At 41.8% G+C, this 13,476-nt stretch overlaps 1 protein-coding gene across 6 annotated transcripts in view; it reads left to right on the forward strand.

Moving 5' to 3' along the window:
* LOC111568421 (transcription factor SOX-13-like) overlaps positions 1-13,476 on the forward strand; it is a 48,347-nt gene that overhangs the window by 13,978 nt on the left and 20,893 nt on the right. For 2 of the 6 annotated variants that reach the window (XM_035948062.2, XM_023270068.3), the window contains exons 2-7: positions 8,256-8,472; positions 8,594-8,696; positions 11,625-11,711; positions 12,324-12,496; positions 12,815-12,883; positions 13,014-13,128. In XM_035948062.2, the coding sequence (XP_035803955.2) occupies positions 8,257-8,472; positions 8,594-8,696; positions 11,625-11,711; positions 12,324-12,496; positions 12,815-12,883; positions 13,014-13,128 (763 nt within the window). In that variant the 5' untranslated portion in view covers position 8,256. Of the gene's footprint in view, positions 1-2,594; positions 3,683-8,255; positions 8,473-8,593; positions 8,697-11,624; positions 11,712-12,323; positions 12,497-12,814; positions 12,884-13,013; positions 13,129-13,476 lie in introns of those variants that run through there. The other 4 variants (XM_035948063.2, XM_035948064.2, XM_055010935.1 and 1 more) reach the window with 3 other exon arrangements.

The raw sequence follows: 13,476 nt of genomic DNA on the forward strand, positions 1-13,476 counted from the left end.
TGGCAGCTATTGCCCAGAGTGTGTCCCTGTTTAGACTGGAACCGCATCACAAAGGTGGTTGCTGTTTCTATTAGAAAACAATGTTTGCTTACATACAGTACACGCTCCTGAATGACTGCTTATATTTCGTGCACCACCCCAGAATTCCTTACATTTTCTGCTTCAAAGCTGTTAATCAGACTAGATGTGTTATATATACCGCCATGCTCATTACACCATTTCATTCTGTGGCTCCTGCTCTCAAATACACATCAGTGACAGAGTTAATGTAAACTTTCCCCCCAAATTCAGCACAGAAAACAATGCATGTGTTTCTGTTTATACTACATTGGAGACATAGGTGTGTTCACAAACTTACAGTCCCCTCAATCCCCTCACAAATCAGGACTATGGTGAAATTCACATCCAGGGTCAGAGGTAACAGAATAGTGGACAAGTCAGGTGTTACTGTAGAGCAGGGCTATTCAATTAAAAACTGACTCGGGCCGGATTTTCAGACTAAGAACATGAGCTGGGCCGGATGTTTTTAGCAGACAGTGAGCAAAGTTAACCATTTAAAATAAACACAAACAGATAACAAACACACTGGATGTTTATAAACGTATTGCCACATCCAAAAGGACAGAAACACAATAGAAGAGCAGTACTTAAACTAAACCTGTGCTGAAATACTGCTTCTTTAAATTTTACATTTCAAACACACAACTTCAACACATTTTGTTAGGTAAATATAAGCACATGTTAAGGTGCATATGAACATAAAAACTAAGTGCCGATTAGAAACACCATCTTTTGTTTTGGTCACATCTCAAAGTGCATTAAAAAGTAACTTGCTTAACAGTAACTTTTCAGAACTTGAGACATTTTTCTTCTTTTGAAATAACAAAAACAGAGTTTGTCCCTGTCCATATTTGGTCTCATCTGAGACAGTCACATCTTCAGTGCATATAATAAAAAAAAATAAACAGTAGGCACAGTGATAGTTACTATCCCTTTGAAACGAAATAAAGCTGACATCAAAGTGCATAATAAAGTGCAACTAAGTGAAATAACTGTCAAAACAAAATGTCTTTCTTAAATATTAAACTTCTAATAAGTGAACATAAAATAGTCACATAAATACATAAAACTACCTTTAGTGTCTGCTACAGCACGCTGCTTTGTTGCACTTACCATGTCTCGAAGACATCTGTGGCGAGAATGTTTGACGTGTCAGACCTGTTTGATAGCAATGTCACACTCGTCTTAACTTGATCGTCCGTTAAAACTTCATCCACGACAGCCAATATGCAGTCCTTCACAGTTTCTGAGTCTGTGAACGGCCTCTTTTTCGTGGCCCTTTCCTGAGCTGTGCAGGTCCGCTTCATTGTAGTACAGCTCCGGTTGTAAGATGCAGTCAAACTCTGAATTATAGCCGCTCTCTCATGACGTCCCTCGGGAAAGTTTGTCCGAAACGCGGCATGTTTTTCAATGTGGTGTCTTCGGACATGATAATCTTTCAGCGCTGCAAAGCACTCGTTGCAGAGTAAACGCATTGGTTTGGCGTTCGGACTTGGTGGTAAATAAATAAATACTTGTCAGTCCACGCAGGATTAAACCGACGGTTTTCCTCGCCGATTTGTCGTTTCAGGATAGGAAAAGACATGCTGCTATTTTCGCCTGTATAGAACTGCTAATGTTAACTTTTCAAACGCGTCTCCTCAACACAATGCATTGTGGGTTAGTTGCTAGGTTACGGTAAGTGTTGCATTCAATGTTTGCAATAATGTTGGAATTTTTGTAAGAACTTGTCAGTGTTACTGAAAGATGTTTTTCTGTTTTTCTCGGACCCAAGTCCCAGTCACTCGGCAGTTGCTTTAGGGCCACTCGAGGGTTGCTTTCGGGCCGCATGTGGCCCGCGGGCCGCTAATTGAATAGGGCTGCTGTAGAGGGACGTCTGTGTTTCAGTCAGGGAGCACTGATGGCTCTCCTCATCCACTTGGCTCCACCAGGTCAGTACAGAGTGACTGTCAGATGAAGGTATGGCATCTAAATTTAAAAAGACATTTTGGACATAAATCAGCTTTGTTGTCAGTGGAGTGCCCTGCTGGGGAAGACTGGATCTGGATGGTGCAGAAGATTGTTTTATCATCCCTAAGCAAACTCTGTGATCTGTGAAGCTTTTTCCCAAACATTTGTTTCTACACTGGTCCACACTTGTTTTAACATGAGTGAACAGCAGGTTGGAAACTTGCTGTGAGAATTCTGTCAGCAACAGTTAAAAAGTGTGGGAAAATTTCCTGCAGTTGCTTCTCGTTCAGAGATGAAGTGTGATGGACTTGGCTGTGGAAATTTGTAAAGATCAGAATGTTCAATGTGTTTCTTTTTTTTTTTAAGATGACTGTTCTTCGAGTCACCTTGAACCATGTTACGGTTTTCTGTCTTTATCGTGTTCCTGCAGTGAGCCTTCTGCCAACAGATTGACATCTGTCTTAGGATTGATAATAAGAATACTGTTGTTGCTTTATCACCAGGTAAGTTTCTTTAGATGTCTAACTCTTTATTCTGCTGTTCTTAACCACTGAGATTGGCTCTTGGCTCTCTCTGTCTGTTGAGCAGCTTCTACTCTTCTGCCCCAAGCTCGAATTGCTATGAGGACATTACAAACTCAAAAAGCTTCTTTTGACAGTAGGGGGTAGGCAAAAAAGAAAAAAAATGTGGGAGAAAGAAAAAGGGAACAATGGAAGAAAAGAAAACAGAAAGAAACAACAATAGAACAACAGAAAGGATTTGCACTGCCAAACCTCCAGGGTGGGAAACGTTGACTTTTACATGTTAGAACTCATCAGGTAACTGAGTGTTTTATGTAAAGTGATTCTTTTGTCATGGGAAGTATAACCTTCCTGTGTTGTTGGTGTTGAAAGGAGAGTAGATGAGTTTTATCACATGGCCTGTCTACTGTCATCATCCAACCCCTCCCTGTCTGCTTTGTCAAGAGAATTAACCTTACAACAGGGGATAGTACGAGTTCTGTAACAACCAGAACTGTTGTGGGATAGCACTCCATCCGAGACTTCTTTTAATGAGAAAGTTCCCAAACAAGGTTTTTCCTCAGATAACAATTATTGTAAAGTTCTTGTACAGGCAAACAAAGGCCTAGGCTAAGAGTAGAAAAGAAAAAAGAAAACAGTATGAGTGGTAATACAAGGCAGTATTGAAAATACAGAAAAAAAAAGATTTCTTAAAAAGCAAAATAAAATATGAAGACTACTAAAAACAAGCAAATGTCATTAAATTAATATGCATCTTGAGCTTTATTCTCAAAGTGTCAATGCAAGGAGAGCATTTGATTGAAAAAGGAAAGCTACTTTAAAACTTTGGAGCTGTCACCATAAAGGCAGAAGCTGCCTTACCCACTAGACTTGGTTATGGAACAGTTAAAAGCAGTTGCTGTGATCATCTAAGAGGCCTCGGTAGGAGAAGTTCTGAAATGTACCCAGGTATTGTATTACTGGTGTAATGCTGTCCATTACAGGTGTAATGCTGTCCACCCTTCTGGTACTGGTTAGGAGTTCGATTGTAGCGTCACCAGCTGCAGTTGGATCGATGGGGATTCTTCAGCGAAAGATAACAACCTGCTGTCACAGAGGAAGTCTGTTTTTTAAAGATGACACCAAGATTCATGGCATGGACGCAAAACTTTGTATGTTCAAAAGCTTTGTTTCTGATGAAATCTTTTGTTTATACATTGGTTCCACAGCAGATTGAGAACTTACTGTGAGAGCTCCGTTGCATATATATATATATATATATATATATATATATATATATATATATATATATATATATATATATATATATATATATATATATATATACACTCTACCGGTCAAAAGTTTGGACACATCTTCTCATTTAACAGTATTTTTTTCTTTATTTTCATGACTATTTCCATTGTAGATTCTCACTGAAGGGATCAAAACTATGAATGAACACATTTGGTTTTATATAGTAAACAAAGAAGTGTGAAATAAGTCAAAACATGTTTTATATTTTCGATACACTATATTGCCAAAAGTATTTGCTCACCCATCCAAATAATCAGAATCAGGTGTTCCAATCACTTCCATGTCCACAGGTGTATAAAATCCAGCACCTAGGCTGCAGACTGCTTTTACACACATTTGTGAAAGAATGGCTCGCTCTCAGGAGCTCAGTGAATTCCAGCGTGGAACTGTGATAGGATGCCACCTGTGCAACAAATCCAGTCGTGACATTTCCTTGCTCCTAAATATTCCACAGTCAACTGTCAGCTGTATTATAAGAAAGTGGAAGTGTGTGGGAACGACAGCAACTCAGCCACCAAGTGGTAGGACACGTAAACTGATGGATGCTGAGGAGCATAGTGCCAAGAGGTGGCCAACTTTCTGCAGAGTCAATCACTACAGACCTTCAAACTTCATGTGGCCTTCAGATTAGCTCCAGAACAGTGCTTCAGCAGAGAGCTTCATGGAATGGGTTTCCATGGCCCAGCAGCTGCATCCAAGCCATACATCACCAAGTGCAATGCAAAGCGTGGGATGCAGTGGTGTAAAGCAGCCACCACTGGACTCTAGAGCAGTGGAGACGCCTTCTCTGGAGTGACCAATCACGCTTCTCCATCTGGCAATCTGATGGACCGGTCTGGGTTTGGTGGTTACCAGGAGAACCATACTTGTGGGACTGCATTGTGCCAAGTGTAAAGTTTGGTGGAGGGGGGATTATGGTGTGGGGTTGTTTTTCAGGAGCTGGGCTTGGCCCCTTAGTTCCAGTGAAAGGAACTCTGAATGCTTCAGCATACCAAGACATTTTGGACAATTCCATGCTCCCAACTTTGTGGGAACAGTTTGGAGCTGGTCCCTTCCTCTTCCAACATGACTGTGCACCAGTGCACAAAGCAAGGTCCATAAAGACATTGATGACAGAGTCTGGTGTGGATGAACTTGACTGGCCTGCACAGAGTCCTGACCTCAACCCCATAGAACACCTTTAGGATGAATTAGAGCAGAGACTGAGAGCCAGACCTTCTGGTCCAACATCAGTGTGTGACCTCACAAATGTGCTTCTGGAAGAATGGTCAAAAATTCCCATAAACACACTCCTAAACCTTGTGGACAGCCTTCCCAGAAGAGTTGAAGCTGTTCTAGCTGCAAAGGGTGGACTGACGTCATACTGAACCCTATGGATTAGGAATGGGATGTCACTTACGTTCATATGTGAGTCAAGGCAGGTGAGCGAATACTTTTGGCAATATAGTGTATTTTGCTTTGATTACTGCTTTGTACAGTCTTGGCATTCTCTGGATGAGCTTAGTCTAATGAGATAGTCTAATAAATTTGTTACTCGGAGAAACTCAGAGGAAGACAATGCTAGTGAAGCCATGCAACACACACACATTGCATATACATTATGTACTTGCATGCACAAGGTCAGGTTCCACATGGGTGCAGTCACCTGCCAATAGGTTAAGTGCATGTTTAACTAGATGAGAGTCATGTGGAGGGAGGTGCTAACCTTGAATGATTTGCATTGTTCTCACTAAGATGCTCAAGGCATTGTTTGAAAAACACCTTTTGTGCTTGTAAAACCTACATGTCCCTTGACACCCATTCCTTGCTGTCAACAGCTCTGAGGGTCACAGAGATTGTGTGCATAACTCTGCACCGGGTGACAAACACACACTCTCAGAGTGTGTGCAGAGGCGTGTGAAAGCCACCTGTGGCAGCTCTATAGTCTAACCCCTGAGGAACGTAGAGGGGAGACCCAGGAATAACTTGTAGCGTGGGACTGAACTCGGCATGTTGTCACTGCCGGTGGGACGCCCCCACTCTCCCCTGCCGTCACACAATCAACAATCAACCCCTCGCTGACAACACTGTCTACTGCAGCAATGTACGCTAAGCAGTTCCTCACTTCCCTGGCTCCATCCCTCCATCCTTTTTCTGGTGAAATTGGATTATTCCAGGTTTCAACAAGATGGTAATCTAATCCAAATATGACAGATATCAAGTATTGGAGTGATTTATGGAACATTCAGATCATGGGGCAACACAATTAAAGCAAACTTGTGCCGTCCAAACCAAAAACAAATTTTTTAGGTGATATCAACTGGAAAACATGCCACATATAGAAAATACAAAAATATCCACATACAGACACAGACAAGTAACTGATATCACTGTAGTCAAGCTGAGGTCATCATTGAACGTGGCTGCTGCTTCTCCTGATGCTCACAGCTGTTTTAATGTGGTACAGGGCTTGTTGGTGAGCATCAGTTGTGTAAACTAAATGCTTTTTCACCTGAATACTGAATCACTGAGGTATAAATACACACATTCACATCCAATCCACACAGGTTTAGTGCTTAGGCAGGCAGGCGAGCAGCTTTTTGTTTCAATGCAATGGTAATATTTGGCTTTGGCTTTTCTTTGGAGGGGGGGGGTAAACCTCCTTGGAAATCTCTGCAGGAACCATCACTGGGTCCTTGCTCAGCAGGCTAGGGTTAGGGCCTTCGGCAGACATTTTCAGAGTTTTTTTTCCATTTGTCATTCTCATCCCTGTAAATTAACTCAGCGTTGGTAGCTCTGGTGGGCTGCAATAACCTAGCTAGTATGTTGGCTAGTGCTTCTGCTTCTCATCATGGTGGTGATGTGTACTGTGGGCAGTTACCTTGGTCACTTAATTGTTGGGAAAAGTGCATGATGGCAGCTAGTTTACTGTGCAATCTGAAAATTTCAGAGCTCTCGTCACAGTTGCTTTGAAGACACTTTTGTCTTGCATTACTTAAGTTTTGATTCATCACTTTTTGTGTGGAGAAGATTTGCAGAAGTGGCCACAAAGAGGTTGAATTCATTGTGTCATATTTATGCTCGTATTTTATAGTACAGCTTTAAACCCAGACACACACATGCTTGTTTTTCACGGAGGTTTAGAGTCTTGGACCGTGGCAGACAGGTGGCTTTGTTTGGAAACACACTACATAGACTGGGAGAGCTGGGTGAAGTGGAGGGGGCTCTAATCATTATTATGCTTTCCGTAGAACACTGGCGCTCTGCATTTTTTTGCTGTGTTCCCGAGTTGGTCGGCACATTCCGCTGGCATTGTTATCCGGCCCGTTTCCTGCGGCCGGCGGCTTTTGTCAGCCTCTCCCCCATTGTCCCGGCTTCCTTTGTTCCCTGGCTCCAACAATGGCCTTTTTCTGCCTCTTTATATATATATGTGCACTTTTTGCCCTTGTGTGTTCTGTTTGTTTTGTTCTGCTGTCTGCTGTGTTTTTTTCCTCCTGCTGCACAGCTGGGAAATAACACACACACATAAACACAAGCCTGTGTTGATTTGTTCAAGTTCACTGTGGTTCAGACTTCTCTCACTCAACCTGTCGTCTCTTCTTCTCCCTCTCCCGCTCACTGAGCTATTGTCTGTCTTCCTTCTCTATAACACACACACATTCTGGAATACACCTCGCAGTAACTTTAACACATCCACCTCCGAACCCTTGACCTTGACTTCAGAAGTCACCTTAAATGATGGAATTCAATTGTTCTTATGAACCAGACCCTAAAAGACACACATTAGACCCCAGAGACACCACAACGGTGACTTTTATTGATGGTTACCATAACAGCGATCAAAAGAATGGAAAATTATTACCTACCAAACTGAAAGTTGACATTTTCATGAAAGTGAGAGTGAAATGTTCTCCAGATATCTCCAGTCCCCAGTGGATGTGTTCTCATTCATCTGAGGATCCACCAGTCACTTCTCAGAGAATTTCAATTTGTCCAGAGCCTACAAATCAGGTGGCATTTCTGTCAGCCGCAGCTATACTTTATTCTTAATCAGTGCTAATTAGCAATGCTAAATAAGTTAGTAACCTTGGTTGCTATTACACCATAACATAACATGACATGCCACTAGCCACGCTAGCAGGTCCACTAGCATAGCTGCTGACTCTTGTCAATGTACTTTGTCACTCAGCTGTCTTTAAACCACTGTTTTAATGTGTTCGGCCCATTATGCAGAGGTGATAAACCTGTTCAATGCATGAAAGAATGATCATGCATTATCATTTTATCAGTGCAGTAAATTAGGAGACAAAAAGTGCTACAGAAGTTTCATTCTTTAAATGAATTTGTGTGAGCTTGATTTCTTCTCTTTGGTATATCCTGGAATTGATAAAATTGCGTGCCTAAACCTCAAAACCTCTGGTGCTGTGTGTGATCATTGTTTTTCCACAGAATGGTTGAGCCCAGCCCTCCAGCGCTGCACCTCCTTCCCCGTAGGGATGTCAGCATGGCAAATGTTGGAGTCAAAGTAGAAATGGAGGAATCCAGCAGAACAGATGGAATCAATACTAATGCTGTACCTCTTAAGACCTCTCCTTCACATGATTGGTCAGGAAATCAGCTGCTCGAGGCCCGCCAACTGACCCCACCACTGTCCCGCTCCCCTTCGGTAGGAATTATTACGAAGAGCATGACGAGACATTTTAGGATGTGTCACAGAATGGTGTGTGTGCATTTGCTCATCCTGGTCTGATGTCAGCTGATGATCTGTTTTGTCTGTTTCTGGGCAGGAGGGCTCTCCAGGTAAGGAGCTACCTCACAGGCAAAGCCCCATGGGAGTGAAGGATGCTAGGACGCATGACCATTCAGAACGGCAATCCAACTTCAAGGAAGGTCTGTCTATATTCTTAGCATGACCTCTCACCCACTTCCTGTGTTACAGTCTGTACCAGTGTTGGTAGACTGCCAAGCAGTCATATTTAAATCTGTAAAATTGTTTTTTGGGCTAACCTTCCACACTGCTGCAGTTCTTTAATCTGTTTTTAATATCTTAACCCAAGTTCCTCTTACTAGCTCTTACTATCAGTCTACTTAGACTGAAAACCCATATAGTCATGGTTCACATTCATGATCATTATTAGCCACGCTAGTTCTGTGACTTATGGTATGGCAGTGTCTGTTGGATGGTTGGTTCACCATGGCTGAGGAGCCTTCACATGTGGAACCCTGTATTCGAGTCCACTGAAGCTCAAAGTCCAGCATGTTTGGTAAGTTTGACTGTTGCATACAAAAGCACAGTCAACAATCTGTGCTCAGATCCATTTGGAAGAGACAGACTTGGGCCTAGATCAGCCACGTTTGGGCGTGGCATGCATGAGGTGTGAAAGCTAGCTGTACCAAAACAGGAAGTATTCCCCTGTAAATGGTAAATGGTTTGCACCTATATAGCACTTTAGTACCTCTGTGGTACTCAAAGCACTTTACAATGTTTTCCACACACACATTCAACAGAACCACCGTTGGGAGCAAATTTGGGGTCAGTGTCTTGCCCAAGGACACTTTAGCATGTGACAGGGCTGGCGATCAAACTGCCAACCTTACAATTAGTGTTTTCTGACGTTTGTGTGTTGTCTCCACTGCATCTCTCCTCAGAAATCTGTTCGCTTGTGCACATCACACATCATTGCCTTGCTTTTTCTTATAACAAATTGTGTTTAAAGACAAGCAACAGAGTGTTGAGCATCCTACTTCTTTGTGCATCAAAAACAAAAGCAGGTTTAAGCTGCCCATTCATCCATTATCTATACACTGCCTAATGCTCATTAGGGTCATGGGAGGCTGGAGTCTATCCCAGCTGACTGAGGGTGAAGGCAGGAGACACCTGGGCAGGTAACAGCCTATCACAGGGCTACATATAGAGACAAACAATCACACTCACATTCACACCTACAGACAATTTAGAATCACCAATTAACCTCAGCATGTTTCTGGACTGTGAGGAGGAAGCTGGAGAACCTGGAGAAAACCCACACATGTACAGGAGAACATGGAGACTCCATGCAGATCTCCATCAGGGATCTTCTAGCTGTGAGGTGATGGTGCTAACCACCAAGCTACTGTGCAGCCCAAGCAGGAGTAATGTGAAGTAAAACTCCATTGCAAAAATTACAGTTTCCCAAGCCGAGTGAGGGTGTTGTCTTCGTTTCGGAATTGGCATAAGATGATGTTTTTTTTTAACTGATTTTGCTCGATTCTCACATGTGGCTTGAAGGCCTCCTCAAGCTGCTCGCAAAACCATCCTTGCCTTCACCAGCTCCACTAGCTCAACTTAGATTGTAGTCTGCCTCAATATTGATCAACTCAAACACTCAACATCTCTCCTTGATTCACAAACCACCTCTGCCCTTCGACACCTCACTAGTCTTCTTAAATCACTGCCATTAGACAAGCAGATGAGGGAAGTACTTTGGTGTCAAATGTTTGACAGAATATATTTTTCATGGCATCTAGTGCTGTCTAGTGCAGTTGTGCTGAGAGCCTGTTACATCCTGTTATTACAGATGTGAACAAAGGTTTATGTACCATTGTAAACACCATGCATATCATGGCAGTTCTCAGTTGGCAATGACTTCAGTTTCTCAGAATTTTCCGTGAATGATTGAAACATGTCTTTATCACAAAAAGGACAATCCTGCATTGTAGTTTTTGAGTAAATTTATTATAGGTCTGCAGGAAATATGATCGAATTTGCTGGGTCAAAAATGTACACACAGCTACTCCAATTATCAATTTTGGTGATGTAGAAAGCTGTGTTAATCATTCTTTTTTAATGGCATGGCCTCCTACAGCTGCCAGTTTATCTAAGCCACTTTCAATAAGACTTATTTGATACACAATATAATGAGAAAGTCGAAGGAGCTTAATATAGAAAAAGCTAATCATGAACAGGTCAGGAAGGTCACTTGAAGCCATTGGGCTGAGAGGCTGCTGGGCAACAGGGAAGCCCTTCTTCTACAAGCAGCACCTTGAGGCTCAACTGAAGTCTGCTGCTGATCACATGGACAAAGAAAAGGCCCTCTGGAGAAGAGTTCTGTAGTCAGGTGAAACAAAAATTGGACTTTTGGCTGCAATGACTACAAATGTGTTTGGGGGATAGAAGGTGAGGCCTTTAACCCCAAGAACGCCAAACCTAGTGTGAAGCATGGTGGTGGTAGTATTATACTTTGGGGCTGTTTTGGTGCCAGTGGAACTGGTGCTTTACACAACATAAGTAGAATAATGAAGAAGGAGGATTACTTCCACATTCTTGAGGAAAACCAAAAATCATCAGCCAGAAGGTTGAGTCTTGGACGCAGTTTGGGTGTCCCAGTAAGATAATGACCTCAAACACACACCAAAAGTGGTAAAGAAAAGACTAAATCTGGCTAGAATGCAGGTTTTACCCTGATCTCCCCAAAATCCTGACTTCAAACCCATCAAGAATCTGTGGACTAGGATGAAAAAACAAAAGAATTCTGTGTCAGAAAGTCATCAAATTTAGTTTTACTGCAGAAGCTTGTGGACGGCTTCCAAAAATTCCTAATTGAGGGGAAAATGGCCAACGGACGTTTAGCCAAATGTTAGCATTGCTGTCTATATATTTTTGTCCCAGCAGATTTTGTCATATTTCGAGAAGAATAAGATAATAAATCTATAAAAGAACCAAAATGCATGATTATTCCTTTTGACAAAGACAAGTCTTAGAAGAGTCATTGGAAACTCAAAACTGCCATGATTTATGAGTCTTTACAAGCTTATGTTAACTTTTTTTCACAACTGTAGTAATGCCTACCATTGAGGAGCTGCTGAATGCTGACAGGAAGGAGAAACTTCTGGATAAAAGCAAAGAAGTGGCAGGACAACTGAAAGGTCAGCTTTCTGACTCTACAGCATTTCTACCATTTATGTCGTTAGACCGTGCAAATGTCAAATGAATGAAGGAGGAATAAACGATTTTGTCAAAATGAGAAAATTCTCATTATAATGAGAATGTTTGCTGTAAAAAATAAATGTTTCTTGTTATAATGAAAGGTGTCATTTTATTGTTAAAAAAAAAGTAAATTTATTGTTATAGTTTCTCATAAAAATAAAAAAATATTAAATTTTTTGGTAAAAATTAGAAATAAGAATGTTTCCCATCAAAACAAACAAACAAAAAATCTCATTATAATGGAAATGTTTCTTGTTATAACAAGAACATTTTGTGTACATTTGTCAGTTTGATTTAGGTTTCTAAAATATTAACTTTCTTTGAACAGGAAAGCTTGCTGTCGTAGCACAGAACTTAATCAGTTTTACGAAGAGAAAGTTTGTCCTAAAAACAGAAAACATTATCAGAAACTGTCATTAGAATGAGGATCGAATAATGTGACACTAAGAAGCAAAAACAGGAAAAATGCTTAAAAACATGGACTCGTCTGACATAAAAATGTATGTGCTCAGGCAGGTTTTAAAGAAACGTGATTCTCTGACCCCATCCAGGCACCCCGGAGTCTCTGGCGGAGAAGGAGCTCCAGCTGTTGATGATGATCAACCAGCTGAGCGGCCTCAGGGAGCAGCTACTGGGAGCCCACTCTGAGCAGAGGAACATGGCCGCCCTGCTGCTGGAGAAGCAGCAGCAGCAGATGGAGCTGGCTCGCCAACAACAGGAACAGGTATCATACTTCAGACTTATCAGAACCTGCTTTAGAACAAAGTTCTGTCTGTCCTGTCTATTATACTGGTGAAACCTCTGATGGACCTTTATGGCCAGCAGACTAATGGTGTTTGTGTGTTGACTCCAAATGAATAGATGAAATAAAGCAATGTTTGTTTGCGGTGACATTTTGCCACACGATGGTACATCGACACAGAATGTGTGTAATGTTTTTTCTTAATTCATGAGTGAATGATTGTCCAAATGTAAACCGGTACAGTTAGAGATGGAGGTATGTCGTGCTAGTAGCGGCTAATGAACTTACCTTATACCTCAGATTGCCAAGCAGCAGCAGCAGCTGATCCAGCAGCAGCACAAGATCAACCTCCTCCAGCAGCAGATCCAGGTCAGCTCCTTTTCAGACCCTTCAACTCACACCCAGCAGTGCTAGAATGAAATGATAATTACAAATGCAGGTGAAAGTCATATGATGCTAGAACTTTTATGAAAGATGTGTTTGTATTGCTTTGTCCCAGCAGGTAAACATGCCCTACGTAATGATCCCGGCTTTCCACCCCAACACCCAGGCCCTCCCGGTCACCTCCGATCCCCAGATGACCCTGCCACTGCAGCCAATCCCCTGCAAGCCAAGTGAGTCATCAACCAGGGAGCTTTCAGATTAAGTTAAATAAATATAAAATGTGGAATATATAACTGGTACCAGAAGTTTAGGCACCTGTTAAACAGTCAAAATAGTTGAAAGAAACTGCAAAATCACTGCATTCATATTGCAAAGTAGTCTAACAGGAATGTTTACTGGTGTGTTGTCATGTCTTCAGTCCTCTGCTTTAGAATAGGATTGTAGTTTAGTTGGGGATAAGCTTTCATGCAGGACAAAAGTATCCTAGTACCACACAGAATAACCCACTTCTCTCTTATCTGTATGCACCTACAATCAAATGAAGTAATTCTGGTAGGATTAGTAATGTTCTGTACACC

This window comes from Amphiprion ocellaris, chromosome 5, assembly GCF_022539595.1.
Source record: "Amphiprion ocellaris isolate individual 3 ecotype Okinawa chromosome 5, ASM2253959v1, whole genome shotgun sequence".
Taxonomy (NCBI): domain Eukaryota; kingdom Metazoa; phylum Chordata; class Actinopteri; family Pomacentridae; genus Amphiprion; species Amphiprion ocellaris.